Genomic DNA, 13,053 nt, shown 5'->3' on the forward strand with positions numbered 1-13,053 from the left:
TTCTGAATGCATTCCTCTTAAGATAATATAAATCCAATGTCTTGTTACTTCGGTACATGGTCCTTCTTTTGTCCATGACTTGTAGAATAAACATGTATTCGTAATCTTTAAATATCAGAGGGAAAATGTACACAATGACCTCCTTTGACTGCTGTGCAACCAAGCTTTAAAGACACTGGACACTATTGGCAATTGTCCAAGACTAGTCTTCTCACTTGGTGTATCTCAACATATGCATAAAACAACAAACCTGTGAAAATTTGAGCTCAATCGGTCTTCAAAGTTGCGAGATATTAATGAAAGAAAAAACACCCTTATCATACCATGGTCACACGAAGTTGTGTGCTTTCAGATGCTTGATTTCGAGACCTCAAATTCTAAATTATTATTATTATTATTATTATTTTATTCGCCATAACAGTACAAAACAAAATACATTGACAACATTATACCCCAAGATGGGCAAGGGACAACAAAAGCAAATACATACTATGATCCGTAGATCTGTTGCCCCACATCTGGGGTACACAATAACATTAATATAGATTTAACATAATATAGTACACAAAGCAATAATAAAAGCAGAAAATTAAAAACCAATAGAAAATGATAAATATATATTAAGAATAAAAAATAAATTAAATTAAATTAAATTAAAAATAAATAAATAAGTAAAAATAACAGATGGGGTAAGGATAAACAATAAAGGGAAATAAATAAATAAATAAAACCTAAACTTGTAGATAAATTAAAACGACTTAAAATATTGCACAAGTGATTGGGCTAAAGCTACTATTCAGTAGATTCATGAGATTGACAGACAGAAAATCTAAGTGATTTGAGAAAGCTGTGGAAGGGCAAGAGCAGTAGTGAATTACGAATGTTTTCTGGCAAACTAGACCAAAGTCTGGGAAAAAGATGAGGAGCAGATAAGTGCAGAGCATCGGTTCTAGCATACAGGTGTTTGAAGGTGAGAACATTATAGGATATCTATGGTTGACAGAAATGATGTCTGCCACATCACAGTGAATAAAGTTAAACTTACACTTAATGATAAAATACAAAACAGAAAAATTACGACGCATTGACAGAGTCTATCGGGGTAGGACATCTCACCCATCCTCTGCCCAAGAATAAACCGAGTAGCACGTCTGAGGTCTCGAAATCAAAGTCGTGTGACAGGGATATTGTTTTCTTCCTTTATTATCTCGCAACTTCGACGAGCAATTGAGTTCGAATTTTCACAGGTTTACTGTTTTGTGCATTGTTGAGATACACCAAGTGAGGAGACTGGTCTTTGACAATTACCAAAAGTGTGTCCAGTGTCTTTAAATAAGTTTATGGTGACACCATGTAAACATATCTCTTCTGTGAGTAAGTGGCGTCTCTGAGAAGAGCCTTGTTTCTGATCAATGTTACGATCAGTGTGCTCTGGCCGTGTACCGGAGAAAAGAAATTGTAATACATGTAAAATGACCGTTGAAAGTGGCCAAATGCTGAGTCAACTCATCATGTATTTTATTTGACGTTTTCTGGATTTTTCATTTTTCATGCAGAGAACTTGGACGGTCGTAGGTGGCGCACTTATCACCTGGAGAGTGAACGCCCAACTCATCACGTTGTCCATTGAGTGGTGTATTAAGTATAGAATTCATGTCTACATATAGTAAGGTAAGTGAAAAGCGAACATTGTTTTGTTTTGTGACTAATTGTTCAAGTTGGTAAACTTAAAAACCTTCACATAACTATTTGTTTTCACTTGACTGTATAAAAGTGTAAAGCTGAAATTATAAATTGTATGACCACATTTTAAAATCGCAGCTGTACAATATGAAACTGCAGTTAATGACACGCGATCACAAAAATTAGGCTAGACCTATTTATAACACCCCGTACCAATATTCTGCCTTTTCATTGGTTTGGAGCGCGTCACATGATATGTCTTAGTTTTACTATACGGCGGCCGTGTGATAGTGCATCGGCTTGCCGTGTGGTAGTGCATCGGTTTGCCGTGCGCTAGTCCGAAGACTAGCACACGGCGTGCAGTACCCAGACGTCTGTTGCGTGTACGAGGATGATAGAATAATCTGTAACCGTTTCGGATTACATGACACTACATGCAGCACAGTAAAAGTTTTCGCAGTCTGCATTCGCGTCGTCCGTGGATTGTAGCATAATAGTACAGTATTTAGAAATGTTTGGGGTAATGTAAAACAAATATTGACTGCTTTTACTCGTGCAATGGTTAAAACTATGACTCCCTCGGTGATCCCCGGAGTGTTCGATTTCCCGAGGCGAACCCTCGGCTTCGCCTCGGGAAAAAAGAACGCTCCGGGGATCACCTCGGGAGTCATAGTTTTAACCATAGCACTCGAAGCAGTCAATAATTATTTGTATAATAGCCCAAGTAGTTATAATTCATCCTCTGTTTCGTACACAAGATCGAACCGAGTACGTCGTTGGTCGATTTCACAAAGAGTTAAGGAGTAATATCCTAACTTAAGGCTAGTCCAAGGAAATATTTAAAAACTTAAAGCTAGTCCTAAGTTAGGAAGAGTAACTCGAGATAGGACTAGAGTCTGAACCCAAGATTTTGTAAACACAAAGTGTACCCTCTACCGTTTTGACCTTCGCTGTAAATCTTCGTTTTAGTATTAGTTATATTTTTATGGAAGCTTTTTTTTTTATAACGGCTGCCAGAGCCAAATGTAAAAACCTGTAATTTGGCGAGATCAATAATTATATGACGCACAAGTCAACTTATTACATGTACATGGAATCTTGCAGAAGGGGCCCTCTATGGCATAACCGGCAAGATTCAAGTAAAAGATTTCAAAATTATTTGCAGGCAGACGGCTTTTTCATGAACATTTGATATGTCTGTCTATATATTATGAGACAATAACAAATTTCACGACCAAAGGATGCATTCATCTCGCCTTCAGATGCCCTGGGGCAGAATAAGCAGCTCAGTTAAAAACACTTTTCTAAAAAATGTGTACGTGTTTTAGCAATAAGCGTTTCCTAAGCTCTATCAGTAATTAAAAAAAATGGCAAATCTGAAATAGGATCCGCAACACTTTGATTTGCATTCACGCATAAACCGTGTGCTCATCCACCCACTCTTAACAATCAACGGCTAGCCTGAAGGGCGCCCCCGGTCGGCAGGGTTGGTGCTAAACAACATTCTCAGAGAGGGCACTCGCTTGAGAGAATTGGGTGTTTGGTTTCCTTATCTTGCGGGTAAAGAATTAATTTATAAATGAAAAATACTTAGCTGAAATGGTTGGGGATTTGGTGAACCCACATCCCCCTCTGTGCTACTAGTATAAGTGCCTGCTTCCCGGCTCTATTGACTGCCTCACAGACTCTTATCACACGTTTGGTAATTACTCAAAACAAATATTAACATACAAATTTACTTGGTAACGAGCATTGGAGAGCTGTTGATAGTATAAAACATTGTGGGAAACGACTCCCTCTGAAATATTGTATCACTAAAATAATAAAAGACTTCTTGCTAGAAGTCTTTTATTCCTATCCGAAAGCACACAAAATCGTCCAAGCAAGGGTATGTTTTCTTTCATCACTTTCTCGCATTTTCTCGCAACTTCGATGACCAATTGAGCCCAAATTTTCACAGGCTCGTTATTTTATGCTGACGATGGGATACACCAAGTGAGAACACTGGTCTTTGACAATTACCAATTGTGTACAGTGCCTTTAAAATGCTGTACACATAGAGTCAGAACAGGCTACTAGCCAACTGATGTCATGTAATGCAAAAAAACTGTACTGGAGATAAACAAAAATGTATAAAAAACTATTAACCATTGCCATAAAATAAATTGAAGGGTTTATGTTTTGTTCACGACACCTATCGGTACGGTTTTGAACCGTATCAATTGAAAACCTTTTGCAACAAGAAAGGCGTAACCAGAGGGTAAATTGGTGGAAGCCCCTCTCCTCCTGCTAAGAGAAAACCCTTGCTCTAAACCCCGCACAACCCCCTCGAAATATTAGTGCGACAAAATGGACAAATGAATACATTAATATACTAAGCCCCCAACTATGGTTTTGCCCCTGCTCGCCCCACCCCAAATAATCGTGTATCGTTGCGTTACTACACGCATAAGAAAGGAACCATCTTAAAACTGAAAAATGTCATGACTAAATGTTATTGACTAATATCGAGGAAAAATCCGTGACCTAAAACATTTGCTTTAATATTATGACAGTTGTTTTGCCATTGTGAGTTAATAATTATAAAGTCCCAGACAAAGCACAGAAGTAACAATTCAGACACATTAACTTCTTGATATAAAACAAATCCCAACCATATTAATACAGTTGGTTCAATATTGGTTTATTCATGCATTGTTGTCCATTAAATATACATTACTTTTAATAAGTTTGCATAAATATATAAAGTTGTCGTAATGACATAAGTTGCGGCCATTTTATTATAAATATTATTCCCGACCTTCATAAATCAAAGCAACGGTTGTTGTGAGATTAAAAAACAGTTTTTAAGCAGCTTTAAAATATGGCTTCATAGTTATGTTATATTTAGAAAAAGAAGAAGAATATTTACACTCCTATACAAATATTTTGTGAAGATGAAGATGCTAAATATTCAATACAGTCCCAAATGGTTCAATTAAAAGGGACCATCTTTTCAAGGTACACAAGCAGAGACTTAAAGACACTGGACACTATTGGTAATTGTCAAAGACCAGTCTTCTCACTTGGTGTATCTCAACATATGCATAACGTACCAAACCTGTGAACATTTGAGCTCAAATGGTCATCGAAGTTGCGAGATAATAATGAAAGAAAAAACACCATTGTCACACGACGTTGTGTGCTTTCATATGCTTGATTGCAAGACCTGAAATTCTAAATCTGAGGTCTCGAAATCAACTTCTCTCTCGAAAACTAAGTCACTTCAGAGGGAGCCGTTTCACACAATGTTATTATACTATCAACCTCTCCCCATTAATAGTTACCAAATAAGGTTTTATGCTAATAATCATTTTGAGAAATTACCAATAGTGTCTACTGCCTTTAATTCTGAATCTTCAAAGTAACAAATGTTACAAGTGTTTTGTATTGTCTCATGAAACCTTTTGTGAACATGTCCTGTTGGTTGGGTGTGTTGTTTGTTGTAACTCCGGCTGTAGTTCAGACGCTGTTTATTATTATTTTTTTCGTCGGCGATAAATATTTTACCCATTACAACAGCGTGGTTGATAAGCAAAGTGTAATAAGTACATTCCTGATCCCTGTGAAAAGGGGTCGGGTTAGTGCAATTCTTACACACTTTTTTATTTAAACAATTTGTTTCTTATAATATTTTTTTTTTTACGAATGCCTTTTATCCATACCTCTCGTCTGGATCAAAACATAACAAATACTAAGATACTGTGTTTTCTTTGGTTTTCCTCGACCCATTATGGTTCACCTCGACCCCACGTGAGTTTTTCAGGACTAAACTAACCATTGGGGTTGGAAGTCAGTCGGGCCCAAATTCATAAAGATGCTTCACAAGCAGAAACATTCGCTCAACAAACCTCTATACTTGGTAAACAAAAAAAATCATAAATGGTACATCTGAATTGGTAATTTGGGTAGTTCAATTTTTCTGGTAAGCATATTTGTTGTTGAGCTTTAGAAACTCTAAGGAATTTTGAGAAGTTCTCAAAACAAATAATAATTTACATATTTTCATCATTGAGTCAAGTACATTATTGTATTATTTGTCTATACTTTAATTATTTTGTTTACTGTCTAGAATACTTTAACGACATTAAAGTACCTTTCGTCGTGATATTTACACAGAGCTAAAAAAACAAACCTAAATAAAACAACGATCTTCAAACATAAATCGCCTTGAATATATGCTTCGGAAATAAATATCCTAATCTACTCCAAATTATCTCTACACAGCTCTTTCGATAACTTATAAAAACGTTTTTTGTTTTGTACAATAACAACATGGTGTTTTAAATGGACTTATCTTATATACTGATCATAGCTTAATATAACTGCTTAAAACCCGTGTAAACCCTAATAGAGCCTAATGGCATACAAATTGTCGTATATATATGTAGCGTTTGTTTTTTGTTTTCTCTAGTCAAAATTATGTGGAATTAAATAATGACTGTACATTCAGCAAAATAAAGGTTTTGTACAACAAAAAACGGTAACTTGAAGAAACACATTGTATGTAAAGCTCGAGCAAAAACAAAGGTAGTGTTGCTGTCAAAATGGAATATGTATAATAATATATAACGAATAACAAACTTAACATAAATGTTCGGTACAACGCGGGGAAACATTTCTTCTATTATACCCAATACAACAAATTAAAGGAAAACGGGTCTGTACATAAAACAATGGTAAACAAAATCTGCCTTTCCGAAAATTCCGCAAATTTATCTGCATAGTGCACAATCGGTTCGCAATCTTCCCGAAAATGAAACATTATAAACATAATATCCAATGCAAGTGATGATTAAGGACCTGAATCAATGCTTTTCATTGCCTTGATTCAGCGTGACATTATGCGTACTAAAAACCCACATGTTCCTAAAATTGATTTGCAGAACAAAATCCAATAGTATATAAGCTGCAAACGAGATAGATTTATATATTAACTCATCTGATAAAAAAATACCCAAATAACATTTCTGATACTTCATGGAGGAACAGGCAACCCTTGCCACCATACCTCTCGTCATTTGCATATTCCTGAATAAATTACAAAAGAAATATAATTTGCCTTTTGAAGGAGGTCCGTGCCGAGGGAAGAGAGGTACCTTTACCCCAAGAATTAATTTAATATTTCACAAGGTCTGACTTGTTTTCTTAATACTTCATATTATTACTATTTAAGAGCCAAATACAGGACAATCTTCCAGACAGTTACACTCCTTCTTTGTAATCGTTTAAAGTACCGATTTGACAAAATACATTAAGACTACAATTCTTATCTTATCATGCGCGACTCTTATAGTATTAATTGTTTTTACTCATTTGTGAAGATGTTGGTGAATAAAAAACAAAATTGTAAATATTTTCTTAAATTGATTCATCCAATTCTAAACATTTTCGGCCTATTTACTGTTTCTTACTCGCCACTCTGTTCCCGAGTTGAGTGGTGAAAATGTAAACCATTGTTCACACAACTATTATAACAAAACCACAAATCATCCATTGAAATCACAAGACACAATCATCAGATTGTAATAAATAATACAATTAAAAGAAAACAAAATTATAGGGTATTTAACCAAATTTGTCTTGAATACAACTGCTGTTTTCATGTCTTTTTTTTCTTCTTTTGAATCACCAAACCACCTTTTTACAGAGTGTACACCATTTGGTAGCTGCTTAAAGGCAGTGTACACTATTGGTAATTACTCAAAATAATTATTGGCGTAAAACCTTACTTGGTAAACGAGTAATGGGGAGAGATTGATGGTATAAAACATTGTGAGAAACGGCTCCTTCTGAAGTGCATAGTTTTCGAGAAAGAAGTAACTTTCCACGAATTTGATTTCGAGACCTCAGAATTAGAACTTGACGTCTCGAAATCAAGTATCTGCAAACACAACTTCGTGTGACAAGGGTGTTTTTACTTTCATAGTTTTCTTGCAACTTCGACGACCAATTGAGCTCAAATTTTCACAGGTTTGTTATTTCATGCATATGTTGAGATACACCAAGTGGGAAGACTGCTCTTTGACAATTACGTGTCCAATGTCTTTAAAAGGTTTTGGAGTTTTCTGATCTGAAAAGTTCCGTGTATTGATAAAAATCGACTGTATTCCAATGGAAATGTGTGACTTTCAGTGGCATTTTCAAAGTATTCAAGGTGCTCTTTTTGAACGTCTAAAAATTTTATGAAGAGAGTGCATTGTTAATGTGTACTTCCATTCAAGTTGACATTTTGTTGAAAACGTCTGTTTGTTCTTTTTTTGTTTTCGGGTTCTGAAATTCTTCCATAAGACCTGAAAGTGAGCCCGGTGGACAATACTTTAAGTATTAGTTGATGCATGAACTTACAGAAACTAGGAAGACAGGGGAGACGTGCTAACCCCGTCCCAACACAAGTCACGATCAGCCTGCTGTTGTCCCTGCTTCATATAAATGGTCGACTGCTTCGCATAATCTTGGCAGCGCAGTAGCACAACATATGCAGATTACAGCAGGTGAAGACTTTGAGGGCACAATTTCATAGAGCTGCTTAAGCAGAAAATGTTGCTCGACATGATTCTGCTAAGCAGATTGTTCATGTGACATGTAGTTTGGCTGGTAACCTTATTCTGATAAGCACAGTTTTGGAAGTCCATGTACATATACAAGGGCATACTGAGTCTTCTACGTTGAACATCCAACAATGCATGGAATCTGTCCAGCATAGAGAATCGACTGTAGAGACAGAGCAGCTGCACAGCCTGCGAAGGTCAAGCAGAGCACACCTCAACGATGCGCCCCAAGTCACTTCAGCTGCCCTTTCGATACTCATCGGCCTGCTCTCCCCTAAAACGAAATGCCGGTTACGACATACTCAACACGAGCGACATTTTACCTAGTTCAACGCTCATCTGAAGGTCGGCTTATTGGCTTTCTTTGGACTCTTTTCAGCGGTAGAGGGAGCTGTTGCGGTGGCCTTGGCACCACTAGAGGCTGATTTCCTACCGAGAGACACGGTCCGTTTCACTTTATTTGAAGACTTTCCGAGTTCATTCAAGGAGGAGTTGCTGTTTGCAGCGCCGATTTCCTGCAACGAATCTTGACTTGTGTTAGGTTTACGACCCAGCTTGTGCATTATTTTACTAAGGGTGTTTTTGCTGGATTTCTTCGCAAGGTCCTCGGGCAAGCCACGCTTTCGAGCTTCTGGTGGGAGTGAAAGTGTTGATCCACGGTCGAACGACCCCAATGAGGAAGTGTCGTCCATGGAGTCTCGGGAGACGGTGAGCTTGGAACTGAGATTTAGACCGGAGTAGAGCGATGAGGTACGCGGTACCTGAACAGGTAAATCATAGGCGGAGTCCTGCTGCTCGTGGGCCGAATCGCCGTTTTCAGGCGTTTCCCCTGAGCGAACAGAACCGCCAAAAGACCCGTTGGAGTCAGCGCTTGCGTCCTGGTCAAGATCAACAGCGACCATGCTCGGGTCAACGGTGTGAGTCTTGCTTCCCTTCATTCCTTTTTGCGGAGTTGTCCTGGAATCATCCATATCAATAAGGCCAAAGCTGGCCGACCCCATCTTCAGAGGGTTTTTAGGGGCTGCTGAGGCATGCACGCTTCCAGGTGATCGGGTTCCCGACCGTGGAGTTGCATGATTCTTCGGCAACCATATTGGTTTCCTCGCTGGTGATGACTTCGCTTGGAAGCTCGCAGACTTTTGAACTGTTACCCTGGCACTCACTACTGACGCAGCTGATCTGACATTGGATCGCTCAGCGTGTTTAGGTGATGCACTTGAGCTACTGTCTTTCGAATCTGTACTGGCATTTTCCCTGTCATTACTCAAATAGTCAGTTTTCTGTTTTCGCTCAGTAGGGGTTTCACCGACAGACTTTGTCTTTTTAACGATTGTTTTCGTCACTGGTTTATTTGTCTTAGCAGCTCCAGCACGCACAGAGGATCTCGGTCCAGTGCTTGACGGCACTCTGTTGGACGCGGGCAGCGTTCGGCGTTCAGGGGCAGACCGATTAAACGGACTTGTTCTCGACACCGTGGATTTGGTTGTATTAGATCTCGCTGCCACACTGGAGTTAGGAGACCTTGTTGTTGGTGGGAGCGTCCTCGTGCTAGCAGTGCTTCTGAAGCTGCTGTTAGACGCGTTGGATCTTAGACTGGAAGCACGCGGTTTGCGGTCCGAGTCAGTACTGCAGGAAGACGCGGCCGAGTTGGATCGACTGACTCTCGTTGATGAGACCAACCCACTCGGTGACGCTTTTTTCTGTCTTCCGTATCCGGATGAGCTGAGAGAAGAGTGACTAGCAGTCGAGAGTGTCGACGAGTTGCTCTGAGATGATTCGCGTCTCTGTCGGATGTCGGATTTAGAGTCAGAACTCTCCGTGACGGGGAGAGACTCAGCACTGGCACGACGTGCCGTCCGAAGCAAGGCTCTCCCGGCCATTGAGGAGGACGGGGACGATGTGGAAGTGCGTGTGTTAGTCTTCGCCCGTGGGCTTGTTCTGGCAAGAGACTCGGTAGCACTCGTTTTAGGTGATGGACGAGTTTTAGTTGGTGAGCTTCTCTGAGTTGTGTTTCCTGGCTTCGGTGTTACACCAATATTCGTCCGAGGCACCGTACGGGATGATGGGAGAGTCTTTGAAGGTGTACTTTTGGGTGAAGCTCTACTGGGAGGAGATTTGTGAGGTGATGATGGAATTTCGTTCGCGTTTTCATCATTGGGAACTGGTCTGGATTTCAGACCAACTTTCTGAGCTTTGCCAGGATATTGTGGTCTTTTAGAGACGGATATCTTTTCTGATTGTGACCTGGCCACAGCATTACGCTTCTTAGGCTGATCTTTCAGAAAATACATGTCCTCGTCTGTTATTTTATACACTGTCTCAGTTTCTTGGCTATCTGATATTTCCCTCTCTTCGCTTTTGTCATCCCCGATGTCCTCCACGCGCATGTCGTCTGGAGATGACACCTTCATGTCGAGTATATCGCGTCGAATCTCAACTTGTTGTTGATCAATCGTTGCCCACATCTCGTCCTCGTTGAAGGCCTCGGCAAGAGCTTTCTTCTCCCTGTACTTGGCACGGATAGCCTCCAAGCCCTTCATGCGAGAAGAGTCTGCAGATGTTTTTCTTGGGGAGCCAAGCCCGTCGTCCGTTTCGTCCACACCAGCCATGATTTTCTCGATTGCCCGTCGCTCCTGGTGAATCTTTAGGCTGTATGACTCGGCGTAGCTCTCTAAGCCGTTGGCAAGTCCGGCTTCGATCGGTCTGTCGAGGAAGACGGTACTTCCGTGGTCCTCGTAGATTTCGGCAGCTTTCCTCCTCTGAGTCCGTTCCTCTTTATGCTTCGGAGTGTCCCACGTGAAGCTATTCGTCCTCCATCGTGAGTATCGCTGCTTTTGGTTAACCTCTTTGACATTCGGGTCATCCCTGGAACGATTTATCTCCCGGGATGTCAAGTGTGACTCGACGGTATCCAGAGCAGCTTCAACATCAACCGCTTGGACTCTGCTCTGCCAGTTGGAGACTTTATCTTCCACTGAGATTTCACCATCGTCACCTTCGCCTGGCAAGGTCGACTCAGTAGTTGACGCGAGAAGGCTCTCAACCTGTCTCGTGGCTTTCCGAATTTCCATGGCAGCCCTCCGGACGTCCGTGGTATTCAACTCACTTTGGCTCCGCCTTAGAAGTTTCCTTCGCGCAGGAACACCGTCCGTAGAACTGTTTGTACTGCTATTAGATTTAGCATCGTTTGTTTCGGTTTTATCTCCTCGCACTGTTCCGTTGAGTTCCATATCTTTCAATTCAGGAGCCTCAACTCTAGTGAGAGGTGACTGGTCAGAGTTTACTTCCTGTTTGATGTCCGTTGCTACATTGTCCATTTGTTTCACCTCTTGTGATTCACTATCCACCATTAATTGACCATACTTGGCAAGGCGGTCCTTTTTTATTTCGGCACTGGCTTTATCAGTTCTGCTTTCCAAACCGGAGTTATTCAAAACATAATCCACGTCAGAGTGTGATATCTCACTTCTTGCTCTCCTAGTGATTTTCAGAGGCGCCATGGGGTTTCGCGCACCGTCTTCCCTCATGAGCTCTCTGATTCGCTCCCTCTCCTTGGTTACTGCAAGCTGAGTGGCCACTTTCCTAAGACTAGCAGATTGTTGCTCAGTTTCTACAGTATCCGCATTTGGAACATCGCGTCTAGACTGTGGTGGGGAGTGACTCGGCGAATCACAACGTTCTCTTGTGTCAATCGAGGTCAAGTCGATGCTCTTCCTGTTGCGTCTACCGCTCCTCCTAATGCTTCCATCTCTCTTCAGGCTCTCAAACTGCGCAAGGGCCTCGCTGTCGTTTCCCTGGGCCAGCATGTCGAAGAGTGAATCATCATCTGCCGATAGAGGGCGTGGTGCTTGTGATCTCTGTCGCTTTACCACGAGTGTGTTTCCAGGAGAGTCTTCCTTGCTACTTGTTGAGCTCCAAGTACCCGTACTGTTGAAGCCACTGTCACTGTCGTCAACGACTACTTTAGGGGCGGCACTTACCGCCTCAGCCGCGCTCTCGGTAATCGCATTCAGATTCTGCTCAAACTTCTGCTTTGATCTTCTGAGTGAAGAGGCCCTGACTAAGGGGGAGCTTGGGTCGCCTTCCAGAGGGCTGCAAGGAGACTTCGGCCGGGTGTCTTCTACATCTATCTCTGGCTTGGCCTTACGGGATGAGATCCCGATCTTTCCAAGAAGTTTGTCCACGATGGAGCTGGACTCCTTCCCGCCAGGTAGGCTCGCACTTCTTGTGATTTTGGGCTTGCCATCTTTCCTCTTGTGGGACTTCTGCTCCTCTCGTTGTTTCCTTCTCTGCTCTGACTTGAGATCTTGAATCCGCCATGTTTCGTTTTCCTAAAGAAATGAGTAAGAACGAGAAATATAAAGTTCAGTTACCTCGATAATAAAGACATCTGCAGAAATATATTTGATCGTCTGATAGTGTAATTTTTTTAAACCAAACAAAGGCAGGTTCTCTAAAAGGGTTCAACTGTCATTCAGTTAGTAAACTTTTCACAAACAAAATGCGTTTTTCATTAAATACCTTTTCGGTAAGTAAACAAACAAAATCTATTGAGGTTTTCAAAATAAAATGGGTCTTGTAAATTATTTATTCAAAGTACATCCCTTCCTCCACACATTTGTTTGTGGCGGCGAATGTCTCAACAGTTAGAACACATGTTTGAGTCCCCCTCTAGTAAAGTTGTCTTCGCTAAACCCCAAATTATTTATGGCTGCGTTTTTAAAAATGTATTTGAAAACGTTTAGTTCTATCAGCAGAACAACTAAATGATATAAAAGCA

At 40.7% G+C, this 13,053-nt stretch overlaps 1 protein-coding gene across 1 annotated transcript in view; it reads right to left on the minus strand.

The window, feature by feature from the left end:
- Positions 1 to 7,701: 7,701 nt before the first annotated feature.
- Positions 7,702 to 13,053, minus strand: part of LOC117293584 (formin-J-like) — a 53,945-nt gene continuing 48,593 nt past the window's right edge. The window contains exon 16 of the mRNA XM_033775943.1: positions 7,702 to 12,604. Coding sequence (XP_033631834.1) covers positions 8,609 to 12,604 — 3,996 coding nt within the window. The 3' untranslated portion in view covers positions 7,702 to 8,608. The remainder of the gene's footprint in view (positions 12,605 to 13,053) is intronic.

Source organism: Asterias rubens, chromosome 8 (genome assembly GCF_902459465.1).
Source record: "Asterias rubens chromosome 8, eAstRub1.3, whole genome shotgun sequence".
Classification (NCBI taxonomy): domain Eukaryota; kingdom Metazoa; phylum Echinodermata; class Asteroidea; order Forcipulatida; family Asteriidae; genus Asterias; species Asterias rubens.